The sequence below is a fragment of the Triticum aestivum genome, chromosome 2B, assembly GCF_018294505.1.
Source record: "Triticum aestivum cultivar Chinese Spring chromosome 2B, IWGSC CS RefSeq v2.1, whole genome shotgun sequence".
Taxonomy (NCBI): Eukaryota; Viridiplantae; Streptophyta; class Magnoliopsida; order Poales; family Poaceae; genus Triticum; species Triticum aestivum.
Genome location: NC_057798.1, coordinates 294,932,930 through 294,953,051, shown reverse-complemented (window position 1 = coordinate 294,953,051; position 20,122 = coordinate 294,932,930). Strand labels below are relative to the sequence as shown.

General features: G+C 44.8%; 1 protein-coding gene across 1 annotated transcript; it reads left to right on the top strand.

Moving 5' to 3' along the window:
• Positions 1 to 3,903: 3,903 nt before the first annotated feature.
• LOC123044775 (calmodulin-binding transcription activator CBT) lies at positions 3,904 to 17,588 on the top strand. The gene is made up of 13 exons (XM_044467661.1): positions 3,904 to 4,149; positions 4,789 to 4,914; positions 6,601 to 6,716; positions 6,822 to 6,910; positions 7,447 to 7,492; positions 11,063 to 11,243; positions 11,449 to 11,523; positions 11,601 to 11,677; positions 12,531 to 12,818; positions 13,362 to 14,053; positions 14,460 to 15,015; positions 15,252 to 15,563; positions 17,245 to 17,588. Exons 1-13 carry the CDS (start codon positions 4,077 to 4,079, stop codon positions 17,290 to 17,292), a joined length of 2,679 nt encoding a protein of 892 aa, XP_044323596.1. The 5' UTR covers positions 3,904 to 4,076; the 3' UTR covers positions 17,293 to 17,588.
• The last annotated feature ends 2,534 nt before the right edge of the window (positions 17,589 to 20,122 follow it).

Here is a 20,122-nt window from a genome sequence, read left to right as displayed (position 1 = left end):
CCGATCAAGTACCGAACGTACGGCACCTCCGATTTCAGCACACGTTCAGCTCGATGGTGTCCCACGAACTCCGATCCAGCAGAGCTTTGTGGGAGAGTTCCGTCAGCATGACGGCGTGTTGACGGTGTTGATGATGCTACCGACGTAGGGCTTCGCCTAAGCACCGCTACAATATTACCGAGGTGGAATCTGGTGGAGGAGGGCACCGCACACGACTAAGAGATCAAGAGATCAATTATTGTGTCTAGAGGTGCCCCCTGCCCCCGTATATAAAGGATCAAGGGGGAGGGGGCGGCCGGCCAGGAGGAGGCGTGCCAGGCGGGAGTAGGACTCCCTCGTTTCCTAGTTGGAGTAGGAGGAGGAAAGGAAGGGAGAGAGGAGAGGAAGGAAAGGGGGGCGCCGCCCCCCCTCCTTGTCCTATTCGAACTAGAGGGGGAGGGGCGCGCGGCCTGCCCTGGCTGCCCCTCCTCTTCTCCACTAGGGCCCATGAGGCCCAATAAACCCCCCGGGGGGTTCCGGTAACCCCCCGGTACTCCGGTATATGCCCGAAACCTTCTGAAACCATTCCGGTGTCCGAACATAGTCATCCAATATATCGATCTTTATGTCTCGACCATTTCGAGACTCCTCGTCATGTCTGTGATCATATCAGGGACTCCGAACTACCTTCGATACATCAAAACATAAAAACTCATAATACCGATCGCCACCAAACTTTAAGCGTGCGGACCCTACGGGTTCGAGAACTATGTAGACATGACCGAGACTCATTTCCGGTCAACAACCAATAGCGGAACCTAGATGCTCATATTGGTTCCCACATATTCTACGAAGATCTTTATCGGTCAAACCGCATAACAACATACATTGTTCCCTTTGTCATCGGTATGTTACTTGCCCGAGATTCGATCGTCGATATCTATCTCAATACCTAGTTCAATCTCGTTACCGGCAAGTCTCTTTACTCGTTATGTAATGCATCATCCCGCAACTAACTCATTAGTCACATTGCTTGCAAGGCTTATAGTGATGTGCATTACCGAGAGGGCCCAGAGACACCTCTCCGACAATCGGAGTGACAAATCCTAATCTCGAAATACGCCAACTCAACACGTACCTTCGGAGACACCTGTAGAGCTCCTTTATAATCACCCAGTTATGTTGTGACGTTTGGTAGCACACAAAGTGTTCCTCAGGTAAACGGGAGTTGCATAATCTCATAGTCGTAGGAACATGTATAAGTCATGAAGAAAGCAATAGCAACATACTAAACGATCAAGTGCTAAGCTAACGGAATGGGTCAAGTTAATCACATCATTCTCCTAATGATGTGATCCCGTTAATCAAATAACAACTCATGTCTATGGCTAGGAAACACAGCCATCTTTGATCAACGAGCTAGTCAAGTAGAGACATACTAGTGACACTATGTTTGTCTATGTATTCACAGATGTATTATGTTTCTGATTAATACAATTCTAGCATGAATAATAAACATTTATCATGATATGAGGAAATAAATAATAACTTTATTATTGCCTCTAGGGCATATTTCCTTCAGCCGCACCATCGCTCCACTCCCAATCGCCTCGATTCGTCAGACCTTTAGGACCTCGCCACCATCGCCTCGAGCAGCCGCACCTTGAAGGATGCCGCCCCCATCCCCTCCACCCATCGTGGCCGTGGGCGACACTACTTCCCTACACAGCCTGGTCGGCCGTCGAGGACGACGCCTCCCCCTACTCCTCCTAGCCGGCCGGTGGGGAAGACACTTCCTACACCGCCTAGCCGGCCATCGGGGACGCTGCCTACAATGCCTTGCCTGTCATCGGGCCGCAGGACATACACCGCCCGGATGCTGCCACTTCCGCTCCACATGCTGATGCGAAGGCCTTAATGCCATCACCATCACGTCGACGCCACGATCTGGTCGTCACCGTCGCGTCAATAGCTCGATGCCACCCATAATTCAGGTAATTATGTTCGCCAAGGTAGGCTAATAGATTTTGAAAGACAATCTGTTCATGTTATCCCCTTTATTTTATAGAAGATGTAACTTCAAATATTCTAATAGAAGGTAGGCTTATTTGGGTAGTATATTTATTTCATTGAATGAATGTGATCCGGAGGTGTGCTCATTTTATTTTAGCATGTTCATGTTTTAGCCGAATCATATCTTATGTACCATTAGCCTAATTACTTGGTCGTGCAAGGTGCAAGGGGTCCATGGCTGTGGAATTAGTGGTGTCTCATGGATGATGCTCCATAAAACAAGAACTTTAACCACTGAACTGGAACTTCTGATAGCAGCTGGGTAGTGGATCAGTTGAACTAATTTGAATGGATTGTGCATAGATTTTCAGATTTACTCTCTGCCAGCTTGAGGACGAGGTTTGTGCCCCCTCATCTGGTTACTTGTATGTACAATTATCCACATAGGATTCAATATAATTTTAAACCTACTTGTATGAAGAGATTGAGTTGCCGCTGGTGGTGTGAGATAGACAATGCCTTTTGGTGCTACTTTTCTAAAGAAGATTCAGGTCTGTCTTCATGCTGCCATTGCTGCTGCGCCCACAATGCAAGCGCAGCCGCCGCCATAATTTTGGTATGCAAACACCAAAACTCAGTAAATGAAAATATGGGAGGTTTTGGCAACATTGGTCAACGAAAATGACACAAACACCGCATCTTGACGGCAGCAACAAATAGGAATAGGGGATGCAGACACTAAAGATTTTGATGATTTTTCAGGTTTAAGAGGAATCAATGCTGGATTAATAAAAAGGTAGAGTTAATCTAGCAATAATGGGTAATTTTCTTGATTGATGTTTTAAATTCTTGTTTATTCATTACTTAGTTTCAGATGTTGCTTATGTCTTATATAAAGGTCAGTAGTTTAAATCTATCAAGGTTTACTATAGTAGCCGGCATACTGTATTTGTAAATTTACACTAAAAATTGTATGTCAAGTAGTATACTACATTATGTTTGCATAAATTTCGGTCAGTGGGACTTCGTTACATTATTGGACCCTCAACATTATGATGAATATATGACTTCTAACTAGAATAAACAAAAACAAATCCAAAGACAACACATGCGTTGCACGTGCGCATTTACTAGTTTCTTTAGAAATTAAACAACCACCATGCCAAAAAATATAAGTGAAGCACTAGAGCAATTCTAACAAATCATAGCATTATTACGACTCTCTCAAATAGGTGTGTCCAGCAAGGATGATTGTGACAAACTGAAAGTAAAAAAAGCAAAGACTCATATAATAGAAGACGCTTCAAGCAAAACTCATGATATGTGACAAATAAAAATATAGCTTCAAGTAAAATTACCGATGATCGTTAGTAAAAGAGGGATGCCTTTCGGCGCATCGTCAAGCTTAGTTGCTTGGTTCTCCTTGGATATTACCTTGGGGTGCCATGGACATCCCCAAGATTAGGCTCTTTTCACTCCTTATTCCTTCATCCATCGTGATCTCACCAAAAACTTAAAAACTTCAATCACAAAAACTTAACAAAAACCTTTGTAAGATTCGTTAGTATAATAAAACAAATCATCACTTTAAGTATTGTTGCAAACCCACTCATATTTTATTATTGCATTATACTTACTTTATTCTAATTTTATCCTGGTTTATAACCTGTTACAATTCTGACACAGATTATAAAGAGACCAATAAACCAGGACGGAGGTATTATCACTCAACCTGAGTCTCACCTTTGCTGTCCGATGTGAGAGCCTGACAAGCGGGTCCAGTTTTTTGCACGGGAAATTCAGGATCCATCTTTCCAACCGCCCACCAACCCACTATTCCTTTCCCGACAGGTGGGCCCGGATGCTTTAGATGCGGGTCCTCACCATCTGATTTTTCTCCGAGAAATGAGCGATTTATGCATTTACCTGCACTTAATTGATATATTTTCTCACCATTTTCCTTTTTCTAGGGTCTTCTCCTGCTCGTCGTCGTCGTCGTCTTCTTCTCCTCTCGCCTGCCTGCGCGGACCGACCAATAGACCGACCGGGAGAGTGGAAGCAGCAGCCGCCGCGGCTATCGGGCTATGGCGGGAGCGGCCGGGAGGGAGAGGGACCCACTCCTCCGCTCCGAGATCCACGGCTTCATCACCTACGCAGGTCCGACCTCTCCAGTCCGACCGCCGCCGCTCCTCCTCCTTTTTTTATTCCCCTACCTCTTTTTTTGCTTTTGTTTGGTGCGACAGATTCTGTAGCTTCCGTGGGCTCGCGTGGTTCGTGTTCGCTTGTTCGAGCCGTGATTCGTTCGGGTTTTGGAGTTGCTGTCACCTGATGCCTCGCTCTCGGGCTTTGATTCTCACTGTTCATGCATTTTGCCAATCTCGGGTTGCAACACACTTGTTCTTTTCCGGAACCAATTCTCCTGTTGGTGGTCCGTCTGTTCGATTGGAATGTTTCCCCCCCAACTACTGGGTTTTTTTTTATTCGCAAAAGAAAAAACTACTGGTGTTTTTGTTCTTGGGATTTGGTCGAATGCTCTGTTTGTGTGGTGACTGGTGAGTGAGGTCTCATTTGATTCTTTCTCTCTCTTTTTTTAAAACTTACTTTTGTATCGTTTAAGTTTTTGGGGCTTTGAGGTTAGCTTAGATTTTGGTGTCTCATGTTGTTCCGATGCTCTAGAATTATGGAATTTACGTTTAGTTCATTTCTATGTTTTGTTGTTGAAAGGAAAAAAAGCATGTTGTTCTATCTTGGGCTGATTTCTCGACCGTGTTTCTTCTTCTGATGGTTGGTGGACAGACTTGAACTTCGAGAAGCTGAAAGCAGAGGCCGCGTCGCGCTGGTTCCGGCCGAATGAGATCTACGCGGTCCTGGCCAACCACGAGAGGTTCAAGGTCCATGCACAGCCCATCGACAAGCCCGTGAGTATGTGTTTCGCATCAACCCTAAACCCTCATCTTGGCATCCATTTCCATTCCATACCACTGTGCTTGCTTAGCTTCCGTGATTGACTGCACAACTTGGTGTGAATAAAAGGGAACATTAACAGATATGCGTGTTGACGTATGACGACTGGGTTATGCGTGAAATATAACAATAGTTCAAGCCGTGTTGGTTCATTGTTTGGGGACATAATGTGTCGGGCTGGAACGTTGGGGGTGTTCAATCTCCCATCCTTGGTCTTCTATTCTTCTCTCTCTAGGGAACACACAAAATTTTACGTCTTGATGCATTGATTGAAAATGAAAGTTAGCACAAGCTTTGGCTTTGTACATGCCCAATGAAGAGCAAACAGACACTACTACGTCAAGATGACAACATTCAAAGCCTGGAAGCGCCCTCCATGGCTGAGGAAGTCGAAGTACAGAAGTAGCCCACCAGTCCATAAAGTTGTTGCCGGGGTTGGGAGGAGGTGCTGTAGATCGAACCCAAGACATGACTGTGTGCCAGGTTTGATAGCAAAATCCGCAATCCATGAGGAGGTGCTGCATACGCTCCACGTCTTGACCGCCCACCCCAGGCATCTTACACAATAGATGAAAGAATGCTTTTGTGAACTGGAGTATAAGTATAGTTAGCATGATTGCTACAAAGCACTCTTCTCAGTTTTTCCAGAATGTTTGTGCACAGGAGCCTTGTTATTGTTCTCAACTTCTCATCAGAATACTTTCTCTAGATCATAAGAGAATATTCAATTGTGAACGTAATAAACATGATCTACCACCCAAATCTCCCATGTGCACAAGAGTCAGATTATAAAGTAATACAACATCTTGGGCGACTATGCTACCATAAGTAAAACCAATATGTTTTCATGTTCTCATTGCAAATTTGCACTTAACTTTTGCTTGTTGTGATTGCACTTTTTGTGTGTGCTTTTCCCACTTCCAGCAGGCGCACCTCTTGGGAATTGAATTTGCTCACCTGTCCATGTATTAAGTGCCTGCATGTCACTATGTACCACTAAGATATTACTGTTACATGATACTACTTTATAAGAGTATTAGTTACACAAAGGGTATATTTACGTTTTACCACTTATTTAACTTTTTGGTTGTTAACTTCTTGCATTTATCTACTATTGTTCTGCTGCGCACAATGCAAGGATGCCTACATCTTGAGATTCTATTGAAAATGTTGATTCCTTTCATAACTTTATGTTATAATCCCCATCATGTTGGCACTAGAAAATGACTTCTGGATTTCAACTTACTTACTTACGAAGCCTTTTATCCCAAACAAGTTGGGGTAGGCTAGATATGAAACCCTTTCACGAGGACTTCCCAGGAGGTCACCCATCCTAGTACTACTCTCGCCCAAATGGGTTACATACCCAAAAGACTGGCTAGTTTTTACGTTGGCTCGCCAAGCCTATCACAACCCTTAGATATGAAACCCTTTCACGAGGACTTCCTAGGAGGTCACCCATCCTAGTACTATTCTCGCTCAAATGGGTTTCATACCTATGGGACTGGCTAGTTTTTACGTTGGCTCGCCAAGCCTATCACAACCCTCCTCCTTTACCCGGGCTTGGGACCGGCTATGCCTAGAAGACATAGGCGGAGTTGACTTCTGGATTTCAACCACCAGTTTAACTTTCTTTTAAACCAGGTGGTGCTATTGTTCTATATGATCGCAAAGTTGTCCGGAACTTCCGGAAGGATGGCCATAATTGGAAGAAAAAGAAGGATGGCAAAACTGTCCAAGAAGCCCATGAAAAATTAAAGGTGAGACTATCCACCACCAGCACAATGACAAAAAACTCAAATTTTATTGCTGTTGTTACATTCAAGCATCCCCACCTTTATTGTTGATTTCTGTCATTTTCATAGATTGGTAATGAAGAGAGGGTTCATGTCTATTATGCTCGAGGTGAGGATAATCCAAATTTCTTTAGAAGGTGCTACTGGCTGCTTGACAAGTAAGAATTCCTTTTCTTTTAGAAAAATGGAAGCTTCACCACACCATTTTTTTCTCTGTGCAATATTTGTCTACATTGTTTTTCTCAAGCGATTCATTTTTTGTATCGTGTGATGCTGTGTACACATAGACCATGCACTTTTACCGGACTATCGAACTGTTTGCTTTTCTAAGGCTAATAGAAGCTCTAAGACATTTGCCATCAATGTTATCAATTTCCTGCAGCTAAAATTAAGAAAGTAATTACTTTTTAGGTTAAAAAGTAACTTACTCAGATCATGTTGCACGCTAAACCTATTATGTTATTTGCTGTCTATGATCTGTCTGGAATTATGTTCAATGTTTCTATCCTCTAATCTGAGAAACAGCTTTGTCATTACCACATTAACTAGGACGTGCTCTCTAACAATGAAAGTTCTGTTATGGCCTACTGCATGAATTGTCGCATACAATTTACAATTTCTACATGTATCAGATGCAAACTCGGATATAATTACTTTTCTTTGTTGACATAATTTTTGGTTATTTCTTATTCAGAGAGGCTGAACGGATAGTTCTTGTGCATTATCGTCAAACATCTGAGGTTATCCCCCCCCCCCCCCCCCCCCCACACACACCTGTTTTCTATTCTTAAATCTTAAGTATAATTTGAAGGCGTGCATGGGGTTCATCATGTTTGTTCTTCTGTTCATACTATTGTAAAGTGGCCTTTTGCCAGTCTGCCTCTTTGTTGGACATTCTGTGCAATTAATTCTGAGATCGGCACACCTTATCTTGCCAAGAGGTCATGATATATCTAGCAAATTTTAAATACCCCCTCAAATTCGTTGATCATTGACCAGGGCCACATTTTATATTCACAATGCTAGAGTTAATTTTTATGTGCAAGGAGAAAAATCGATCTAAAACTGAACCAGGCTTGATACCTTGTTAGGAGGGAGCAATTTGTAGGCCAATAGATGTACGTAACAGCTGTCGTATTCCTAATACAATACAGAAATATCGAGCGACTCTAATACAAACTTGACGTGGCCCAGTGGATTTCTTGATTCTCGGTTGCTTTAATGTATAGAGCTGATAGCTCTATTGCCAAACAAAGTGTAAGCTGTAAACACAGCTTGCCTAAACTTATCTGTTTTTTTAAGTTGTCATGGGAGTCAAATGTATATAAAAACTAGAGGATACCCTGCGCGTTGCTGCGGGAATCGATTTTAATATATTTCGAGTGATTTGATTGTATGAAACATGAATAGTTGAATTAATAATATATGAACTAAAACTAAAAATATTTATTATATGTTGTACTCCCTCCGTCCGGAAATACTTGTCATCAAAATGGATAAAAGGGGATGTATCTAGACGTATTTTAGTTCTAGATACGTCTCTTTTTATCCATTTTGATGACAAGTATTTTCGGACGGATGGAGTATTTGATTATTGTGTATTTGAAAATATTTATTGAATATAAGTGACATAATATAATGGAAAACTTTTCCCATTCATGTTGAGTGGACCTTTGATTAGGTGGCATGTGTGGTGAGATGAATGTGTGCATGAGATCAATTAATAATGGAAAACTTATTCTTGCATGTTAGATAATAGAGGTAGTGGGGATCAACTATTTAGGTATATAGGATGGGAACTACTAGGCATCAGACTACTGATGCTTCTTATCTATCAGACCAGTCCACGACCATTGGATCAGATGCATGTTGGTCGTCAGATTAGCTACTAGTAAACTCCCTCGCGTGACTTATGGATTGTGGCGTTAATTTACAGGTGCATCACGTGATTTATGGATCAGATGCATGAACCCGGTGGTACTTATTGCTTTTCAAGGATGGGCCTGGTTGTTTGTTCCCTTCTTCCGAGAATTGTGCTTCCAAGAATTAGTGGAAAACAAATCCTAACCAAGCTTTGTTTCCCAGTATTACACAAGCTCCGTATCATAACCATAATTAGTGGAAACAAATCATATCATGACCATAATTTGTTTCCTGCTTCCGTAAATTGTGCTTCCAATAATTATGCTTCCGAGCATTGTTTCCGAAAATCGTTTGTTATCCATGTTTACGGGAGATAATGTGCATCTTTATGCCATGGTAGCATTCTTTTAAACGTTGGAAGCATATTTCTGAGACATATTTTTATGCAACGACAACATAGCTTTCTTTGTGGTGCGGCAGAAAAAAATTATTCAACGGAAGGGTTTAATATATGTTGTATTTTTATTAGGACATGGAAATAATTTTTTGCTGTAAAGTAAGTATTTTTCTTGTATAATGAAAACATTTTCTTTGCAAAGAAATCATCAGCAAGCACAACAAGAATGATCAAGCCTTGAAAACAATTCTTAAGATATCCCAGAAGTATTACAATTCCTTTTTGCAACTAAATAAAAGACTATTACAACAACACTTTTTACAAGCTGGTCATGGACAAGATCCACAGTGCCACGAGTTCTCCGTTGTTCCAGTACAACCGACAACTTAGAGTGGTGACTGGTTTGTCTCAGTTACATCTCACTCAACGTCATTGCAAGGCATCTTGCGGACAACAAAGCGCATTTGGAATTGGGTGCAGGTGTCTGTACATTAGAAGCATTCGGTGAGAAAGAAGAAAGCACACACTGATAGATGTACAAAAATATTTTTACCAATAGAAGTGGCACTGGTTGAAGCACATTATAGTAGTGGTTGAAGCAAATATATATGGCTGCTAATGATTCCATCAAAATGATTTTACAATGAAATAAGCATACACTGACAATGCTTGAAGCAAAATTCGCTATATCATAGAAACAAAGGTAAGAAATAAAGGTAGGAAGCATGGCTACTAGGAGGCATCAACTTCATTATATCGTAGCATATATCAAACACACTGGAAACATGGTTTTCTTTTGAATTGATAGCATGATTGGATGCAGAAAGTTGTGTTTCGCAATAAGTTAAGAACATACAATTAATTAGCTAATATTAAAATAGTCTGTTGTCAATATAACCAGAAACATGTATGACAATGAACTATTTCCATGAAAAAAACTATTTTTTCAACCTAATTGTGGACTATTGACACAATCTATCTGGACTGAAGTACAATACTTTGAAAGCATGTATATTTGCAATCATCAATTTCATGTTGTCTAACATAAAACAAGAGTATAAAAAAAATGGAAGCATGGTTCAAATACTAGAAACATATAGATACTTGCACGTATGATACCGAAGCACTCGTATGTGATACAAAATCAAAGGAAGCACGTAGAAAATGCATTGCATATGTACCAACGAAGCACGAAATTACCACTTGACTGCAGAGCTAGTCGTGTTGAGGTGCCGGTTGCATCCATGGCAGGACGTATCAGAGACGATGTCAACTCGAACAAGGGAACCATGTAGAGGGATGTCACGGAAGAGTAGCGTCGGGCGAGGTCACGGTGGAGGACATGATCCGTCGTTCTGAAGGGCCGCACAATATGCAACCTGCAATAGCGAACATATCTGGCAGAATTGGTGAGCCTTCCCAACGCGTTGTGTGCCTCCCAGCCGCTGGTGAAGGGCATGCGGTCGCCTCCGTCAATGGCGATGTTGCCATGCCGTGGAACTAGGACCAGTGGAGAAGGAGGTGTGGCATGAAGGAGGCGCAGCAGTGGGAGAACATCAGGGGGCCTCGGTCATCGGTGGCATGATGGAGAGCCAGATCTGGAGCGGTTTGGGAGGAAATTGGCCGAACTGGAGGGAGGGAGGTGGGGATTTTGCGGGAGGATCGGGTGTGCCGATTATTTGTGCGGGAGTAATGGTGGTTGGAACCTACAGGATATGTTTGAAGCTTGTCTTGGCCATGCGATCAAATGAAATCAACGGAGGAGCAGCGGTCTGACGATTGGAAAGAGATCAGACGTCTGTCTATAAGTGTTTCCCATATAGGATTCTAACTATTTAGTTCTGATGTCTGTTCAGAATTATGAGAAAATGACTCCCAAGTGCCATACAGGAACCCAGAGCATAGCTGAAAATGCATACCAGGGATCTTGTAAAATTTAAAAACATCTTCCTTTCACAAAGTATTAACATGTCTGTAGAGCAAGCAGAGTAGACGAAGTTACTATATGTTTGGTTCCACTTAATCTCCTAATTTGCTTCGTCTTGATCAGGAAAATGCCATAGCACATCCGAGCACAGAAGCCGAAGCCGAAGCGCCTACAATGAATGTGATTCAATATTATACTTCTCCTCCGATTTCAGCAAATTCAGCCTCAGTTCATACCGAGATATCGTTCTCCCCTCCGGCACCAGAGGAAATTAACTCACATGGTGGCAGTGCAATTTCTAGTGGTGAGCCATACTTCAGTCGTAATGATTTGTTGAATGCATATGGACGAACTGCGAGCTTCTCTTAGAATATGCTATACTCCAGTGAGCTAAATATGTAGCTTTATACCCTGTCGATTGGACTCTCCGACAGCATGATATCATAATCTTTGCAGACTTTACTGATGTACTTCTTTTACTACTGTATATTGGATCGGTCATTGTGCAGATACTGGCGGCTCTAGTCTGGAAGAGTTCTGGGTGCATCTATTGGAGTCATCTATGAAAAAGGATACTGCTTGTGGTGGGGCTTCTGGACAGAGCTACAATATTTCATTGTACTTCTACAGAAAGTGTAATTTTTCTCATTATATATTACAGGTGCATCCGTGGCATTTAGTCAGCAGATTAAATGCGGAATGAAGGATTCTGGAAATGACACGGACTCTACAAATAATGTAAGCGAGTTGCTATGACCTATTTAAGTTATTAAATTGCAATACTAGTATACAGCATAACGAAAATTGTGTGCGGTAATACTACATTGCTAAATGAAATGTTGTTTTTGTCCTTAGTTGATTGGTATTTAGTTTCATCTTCCATGTCAAAGACCCAAAGTAGTTGGACCCTGCGCAAGCGGGAGCTACGTGCACCGGACTGCCCTTTTTTCCATGTAAAATTTAGAATACCATACCTGGTAATGCTTGGTCTGGAAGTTAAAAAGTGCACTAACTTCTCTCAACCTCCTTTGTAATACTGATGGTATTCTATATGCATGTTATTTTTTTGTGAATCTGTAAGGTTTAACTCCTGTGGGCCGATAAGTCTTCTGTCCCGCCACAGTATTTTTTTTTGTGTATTTACCTCTATAAATTGTCCACTATCTTGTTTGGGACTTGAGAAATTTTTTGTAAGATAATTTTTGGGGAACGACAACGTTGCAACTGTGCTATGGCTGGAGCCCGCGCAGTGGCTTCCAATTCTGAGTGATATCACTATGCACACCATCACCGGGTGGCTGCATGGTGATCATGCGGTGCGGATCTGGTCGTGCCGTCTGCCCTGTTACAATTTAGGATTTTGTCATTGCAGGATCCCTGGTAATTTCTGAAGATTTTTTTTTTGTTATTTTTGTAACCTTTGGCGTCTATGGAGATCGTTCTATGTGATTGAATATTTTTCATTAATTCCATACCCACTCACATCATGGAAAGTCAGCTACTTCATCATAATAAGGCAGTCTGTTAGTTTCACCACTTAATTTGATACCCGAAGCTTATCTAATATCCTACTAATTATGCCCTCAATCAGGTACATGCGAACCACGCTGGAGCTCTGGAACATCAACTAGACCAATCTCAATACCCTTTAACATCAGATCTCGATTCTCAGTCACAGCAATTTGCAACTTCTTTGCGGAGAACTCCAGTGGATGGTGACATTCCTAATGATGTGCCTGCTAGAGAGAACAGTCTCGGACTGTGGAAGTACTTGGATGATGACAGTCCTTGTCTAGGTGATAATATAGTGAGCACTGAAAAAATCTTCAACATCACTGATTTCTCCCCAGAATGGGCTTGTTCCACAGAGCATACCAAGGTTTGTCCCTTTCATGTTCTACTGAACTATCATTCTTTCTTGTTTTACTGTATTTGTGCATGGTCATTCCATTTCCAACTGTTCAGTTCGATGGAAATGTTCCACCATGTCTTCACCTGATACCAGTTACGAAAAATAATTCCTCTCGGGAGGTATATGGGTAAGGTGTGGGTGCGTTCATATGGGTGACTGTATGTGAGCATCTGGATTTGTACTGTGTTTCTCCAAAAAAATAAATCTATCAGGTACTTCTGGTAGGACAGTCACTTTCGTAAAATGCAATGTAGTGAATGGACGCACATTGGCACATATATAATGTACTGTATAGAACAGTTTGCTTGCTGAATTGTAATATACATGTTTGTAAATTGTAATATTCTACTCCCTCCGTCCGGAAATACTTGTCATCAAAATAAATAAAAGGGGATGTATGTAGATGTATTTTAGTTCTAGATACATCCCTTTTTGTCCATTTTGATGACAAGTATTTTCGGACGGACGGAGTATCAAATTGCAAAATTATTGACAGCTGCTGAATTGTAGATCTTGGTGATCGGGCATTACTATGAGCAATACAAGCATCTGGCTGGTTCCAATATTTACGGTATCTTTGGTGATAACTGTGTTGCCGCAAACATGGTCCAAACTGGTGTTTACCGTTTCATGGTTGGACCACATACAGCTGGACGAGTGGATTTTTATTTGACTTTGGATGGGAAAACACCAATCTCTGAGGTTTTGAATTTTGAGTATCGTAGTGTGCCTGGAAGTTCATTGCATAGTGAGTTGAAGCCGCTGGAAGATGAGTACACAAAGTCAAAGCTTCAAATGCAGATGAGACTAGCTCGTTTGCTGTTTGTGACAAACAAGAAAAAGATAGCACCAAAGCTTCTCGTGGAAGGCAGCAAAGTTTCCAATCTCATATTGGCATCACCAGAGAAGGAATGGATGGATCTGTGGAAAATTGCTGGCGATTCTGAAGGCAAATCTGTTCATGCTACTGAAGACTTGCTTGAATTAGTTTTACGGAATAGATTGCAAGAATGGCTTCTGGAAAGAGTAATTGGAGGCCATAAATCAACTGGTCGTGATGATCTAGGACAAGGACCTATCCATCTGTGTTCTTTCCTAGGCTATACTTGGGCTATCCGCTTGTTTTCTGTGTCCGGATTCTCCTTGGACTTCCGTGATTCTTCTGGTTGGACTGCTTTACACTGGGCCGCATACTACGGAAGGTATCTTCCATTTTCTGTTATATATATCCTTCCTTTCGCTGATCACGGAATTTGGAAAAATGAGAGCAAAAGTCATTTTCAATGTGAGTAGTGGGCCTGGCAACTGTGACGTGTTTGTGTGATTTGCAAGTCAAACTTCATTGGACCTAACTGACAAAAAACTAATATTGACCGTCAGAAATGAGCCATATATTGTTTTCAACAACCTTCTAGATTTGGAAAACTCAGAAAATAATCTCATCAACAGTCTTAGATGGTGATCTTAGACAACACTCCAGATTTGTTTTACTTTAGGTGACTAGTAATTTCTGATCTCGGAAACATTATCTGTTGGAATAAATTGCTTCATATATGTTCATGAATTATGACGATATTGTTACTCATTTTTTTGCTAAACTTTTGCCAGGGAAAAAATGGTTGCTGCTCTGTTATCTGCTGGAGCAAATCCAAGCTTGGTTACGGATCCTACTGCAGTGTCCCCAGGTGGATGCACTCCTGCTGATCTGGCAGCAAGACAAGGTTATGTGGGCTTAGCTGCATATCTTGCTGAGAAAGGATTGACTGCACATTTTGAATCAATGTCACTGTCCAAGGGTACTAAGCAATCACCATCAAGGACGAAACTAACAAAAGTACACAGCGAGAAGTTTGAGAACCTTACTGAACAAGAACTTTGCTTAAAAGAATCTTTAGCGGCCTATCGAAATGCTGCTGACGCTGCCAGTAATATCCAAGCTGCACTTCGCGATAGAACTCTTAAACTCCAAACAAAAGCAATACTTTTGGCCAATCCTGAGATGCAAGCAACTGCGATAGTTGCTGCTATGAGGATTCAGCATGCATTCCGGAACTACAACAGAAAAAAAGAGATGAGAGCTGCTGCACGAATACAAAATCATTTCCGCACGTGGAAGGTCAGAAGGAACTTTACGAACATGCGAAGACAAGCTATCAGAATACAAGTAAGTTGCAGGTTGCTGTTGCTTGTTTTGATTTGTTGCCTTCTCTGGGGGATTTATTGCATAAATATATGCCATACCGATGAAGCACCTTTTTATATATATATCCATTGTGCCGGAAGAACAGGGTGATGGGCTGATGGCACTTGACAGTCATCATTAGAAAGCAAATTGGAAGTTATTTTTCTATGTTGTTACGTGCAAAGTAGATATTTTAATGATTGTAACATAACCCCCAGGCTGCATACCGAGGCCATCAAGTGAGACGTCAGTACCGCAAGGTAATATGGTCTGTTGGAGTCGTGGAGAAAGCTATTTTGCGATGGAGAAAAAAGAGAAAAGGCTTGCGCGGCATTGCAAATGGAATGCCAGTAGAAATGACAGTGGATATAGAAGCTGCAAGCACTGCAGAAGAAGGTTTCTTCCAGGCCAGCCGGCAACAAGCGGAGGACAGGTTTAATAGATCAGTGGTACGTGTTCAGGCTCTGTTTCGTTGTCATCGGGCACAGCACGAGTACCGGAGGATGAGGATTGCTCATGAGGAGGCCAAGGTATGTATTTTACTCTCCAATACTGGTCTACGTGTATCATTGGGTAGATGACATGACAGAGCTTGTGAGATGGTTAGTGTGATATCTAAATCGTAAATGAAGCAAGTTTAATACTCCCTCCGATCCGAATTAATTGACGCAGCCTCTATACAATGTCTCCCTCCGTTCTGAATTAATTGACGCAGCCTCTATACAATCAGACTGTTGCCGTGATTGCTGCTTTTAGGCCAACTCCACTGCGCGACCCCAAACCGTCCGCGCGTGTCCGTTTGAAGCAAAAGTTGGCCCAACGCTATACCTCAAACGGACAAAGTTGTCCGCATGCGTCCGTTTCGGTCCGCCCCGACCCCAAACCTGGAGCATCTTTGCGCGACCAATGCTCCCAAGCGGACAGAAAAAGGCGCTCTCGACCGCTGCTCTCGTCCGTCCCGTGTCCGCCTGGTCCCACAAAAGAGTGACTGAACCGCACGAGCTGGGTCCCTGCCTCGATCCCGGCCGCCGCACGCGTCGCCAGTGCACAGCGCCGCGGAGCCGCCGTTCCCTGCCTGGATCGAGCCGCATGGCGAGGTGGGCGAGGCAGCTGCAGCGAGGTGAGGCGAGGCGGAGCAGGGCGAGCTGCGTCACCAGGAGGAGCTCGAGGCGGGGTGGCGAGCGTGGGGTGGCGCACGAGCAGCAAGGACGGCGAGCTAGGGGCGGCGTCTGCATGCTCGTGGTGGAGGTAGGCCAGCGCGGAGGCCACGCCGGTGGCGCCATGGCAGGGCCGGGGAGGAGGCGTCGAAGAGCGTCCTTGTAAGAGAACTCCCAGGGTGACCGCGCCATGGCCGCCGCCGCCGCCATGGCGTCGCGCTTCCTGGCCTTGGCGCGGCGTGTGAGCGCCCAGAGCGCGAAGCCCGCGAACGACGCAGCCACGACTGCCCCCGCCGTCACGGCGCCGGCCACGGACAACGAGCAACAAGGAAGGCGAGCTGGGGGCGGCGTCTGCGTACTTCCGGTGTGCGAGCAACAAAGGGCTTCGAAGAAGTAGGTTGCGGCGAGGCGGGGCGGAGGAGCTCGAGGCAGGGCGGCAAGCTCGGCGAGGGCGCCGCTCGGGGCGCCGACGAGGTGGGTCGGGGCTGCTGCAGGGCGGCGAGTTGCTGCACTGGCGCGGCATCGGCAGGGTGCGCGGGGCGAGCTGCTGCAGGGCGGCGAGCTGCTGCGCGGGCGTGGCGCGGCGGCGGCGAGCCAGGGCGGGGCGGCGGCGACGAAGGAAGAGCTCGGGCCGGGACGGCGGAGCTCGGGGCGGGGTGGGACGGCGGCGAGGCGAAGGAGCTCGGGGCAAGGCGCGTCCGTTTGGGGTCGGGACGGTCTAGTGCGCGTTGGGTGTGAATGCTCCAGGCGCCTGTCCGCCCCTCGGACGTCCGCCAAATCGCACCCCAAACGGACAGAAACGGACGTCCGTTTGGGGTCGCGCGGTGGAGTTGGCCTTGCGTGGCATCATGCTTATTTTAGAATGTTTCTGAGTGGAGTCAACAGTCGCCTGTTTGCAGAATATAACTAGATTAGCTTTTCTTTTTTCCAAATAGATTAGCAAACTTGTAAGTTACATCACATGTTTATCAGAAACATAAAGCCTCTGTTACCCTTGATGCTTGGTTATGAACGCCATGAGATTTTCTGATCTGTATACTATATGTTGGCGCAGCTGGAGTTCAGTAAAGGGCAGCAGCAGGCGCCGGCATGCAGGAGGTGAAGTGGCTTCTAGGGGCCATGTAATTCTTGTATTGTACATTAAGAAAAATCATAACTTGCTAATGCTGCCATACATTTTAGGACCATCTTATTGATCCTTTTGGCCGAATCTGGTGTATGTATTTGCTGCTAGCATGTTACTGTGGTTTGCAATTTGCCTGGTTTTAGCTATATGGCATTGTGCTTGTAGGTGCATGTAGATGCTGGTACGGATCATGTTGTAAAGGCTGACAATAAGTGCCACCTGGGCCAATGACCGAATAGGATATTTTACCTTACGTTTCATGGATTCTTTCATGTTTATTGTAAATTTGGTGGTCCACAGGAACAAATTCCATCTAATTTGCTGATAAACAAGAAATTGAATCAAACTTGATGTAAGATGAATTCAGTGCCCAGCATAAGATTATCAAGTTGAAATCTTGCTTTCTCAAAACAAAAAAAGAAATTGAAATCTTGCAGAAAGAATTATAAGCTACTCCCTCCGACCTATCCATTGTAAGTGTACTATTGTACTGGAAGCTGAAACACTAGATGTACAACAATGGGACAATGCGTCGGTGCCTTAGGGCATCTAACTTTGGGTCACTGACATATGGGTCCAACAGATTCCTCGCCTATATGTCAGTGACCCAAAGGCAGGTGGCTTTAAGGCACTGAAGTTGCATAAAATGGTTCAATATCCAATATTAGTTTTAAAAAAAAGATATCACAAAAAGAAACATTTTTAGCACTTCCGCTAAAATTTTGAACTCCCCAAAAACTAAATATTGAGAGTTCTAACCAATCCCAAAAGTGCTCTTTTTTTTCAATAATGGGTGGATCTTATTGGCTTAAAATTCAAATGGAGCTTCAAGATGATACAAACACATTGGTCACAAATCTGGCTTTGCATAGTTAGGATGCATACATTCAACATCAACGCACGTGCCAAAAACAAATAGCAAAATCATACAAGACCAAAGCTATGCATAAGCAAGAAAAAAAAGGCATGATTAGATCCACGACCAGCAAACTATAATAATGACCATATTCATACCAATCATCTCATGACTCCACACAGATGAGGAGGTTCTTCAAGAACAACACCTGCAGAAAGGGGCAACGCTCAAACATCGCCGTCGTTGGATCCAACCACCCAAGGCCAGAATCTAGATTTGCACCCTAAAGAACCAGTCTGAGCATATTCGAGCAACACTTTCAACAAGGAAATGGTATAAACGTATTGCCATTGACAGGTATAATCAACTCGGGTCAGACCTAGTCTTTCACCTGAGATCGGGTGCTCGAGTAGGACCACCATCGACATCCCTCATGTTTTGTCACCACTACTCTTCCACAATCCCATCAGCTACTTGTGATGTGCGACAGCCGTGCTGCACAACCATCCCTCTACATCAAGCCATCGTCCATAGTTTGCATCTCACAACCAAAGCCAACCACCGGCCAACCACCGGGTCCGGAGGGAGGAACCCTCAGGAAGACCTTTCGGTGCCCATTGCAATTCACAGCGAGGCCGGCGCCGTGCGGTGTAAACCTATCGAAACCGTCACCTCCTTATGATGTGCAACCATGGCGGTCGTCGTCGAGATTAGAAGAATCTAACGCATCGCCCTGCCGCCACCCACCACAAGGTCTCTGCACAACGACACCCAGACAACGACGAGGGGAGGATGCATGGAGGAGAGGGCAGTAGTGATGTAGACCTGGAGGAGCGATGCGGGAGCCGATCAATTTTTGTGTGTGTCAGGTTCGCAGACCCGCGCCACCGTGAAGAACCACTACCATCAATGCCCGTCGCGCTGCGCCCAAGCGCCAATGCCACGCACATGACGAAGCAGCCAACCGGAGCCGTCAATCTTGGATCCAAACCCAACACGGCTCAGCCGCCACCTCTATCCATGAGAAGCTCCCCGCCGTGCCAGAGAGCATCCGCAATGCGAGCAAGGTCCTTGCTACCGCTGTCAGCCACAACTTCGCCTACAATGTCCTCCGACAGCCGCAAAGAGGAGGAATGGGATATTTGTGGTGGTGACGACTAGGGTTTGGGCTGTGTCGGGGATGAACCTCGAGCAGGCAACGAAACCCGGATCTGTTTCAAAAACAGCGGGACCCACATAGTCTCGCAAACCGGCGTGCGCAGGCCGGGTCGTTCGACCCGGCAAGGCATGCAACCCGGCCAAGACCGTCGACTCGGCAAGGTACGTCAACCCGGCCGCAGCGGCTGGCGCAAGGCAACTCAACCCGGCGCAGCCTTGGCTTCCCCAGTAAGCCAACCCACCCGTGGCGTCCACGGCAACCCAGCCACGGGTCAGCTCCCGTCCCATCCAGGCCGTACGATGGGACGAGACCTCAGTCACTGATGACCAAGACTACAGCGCCCCCGCCCATGCCCGTGGTCAGCCAGAGCGTGGCAACAGTGCCCCTTACCTACCCGCTGACCAGGGCTGACACGACAACAGTGTTCCCGCCCTTACCGCTGATGACAGCAAGCGGAGGCCTGACGGAGAACACTGTGCGCGACTCGACCCGGCCACGCCGTGATGATCGACAAGACGGCTCACAGTCCCCCTAGGCACGCGGGGCCCGCACCTAGGGGAACCCGGCGAACCACAAGCCCCCAAGCGGGACCCAGCCCGGCACCCCGAACACCGACAATACAGACCCACCGACTCGGCATATTACCATTGTAACCCTGGGTGGGTTGGTCTATAAAACCCCCCAGGAGTCCACGCCAACAAGAGAGGACACAAGATATTCAACAGAGACATACGACACACACGGCATGCAAAGGCACACGAGATAGAGCAAGCAAGATAAGACTAGCCACC

Coding starts and splice junctions, on each gene's coding strand:
- LOC123044775 (XM_044467661.1), top strand. CDS start 4,077: ATGGCGGGAGCGGCCGGGAGGGAGAGGGACCCACTCCTCCGCTCCGAG. Junction 6,911..7,446: donor TGCTACTGGCTGCTTGACAA/GTAAGAATTCCT, acceptor TTTCTTATTCAG/AGAGGCTGAACGGATAGTTC. Junction 14,054..14,459: donor TGGGCCGCATACTACGGAAG/GTATCTTCCATT, acceptor AACTTTTGCCAG/GGAAAAAATGGTTGCTGCTC.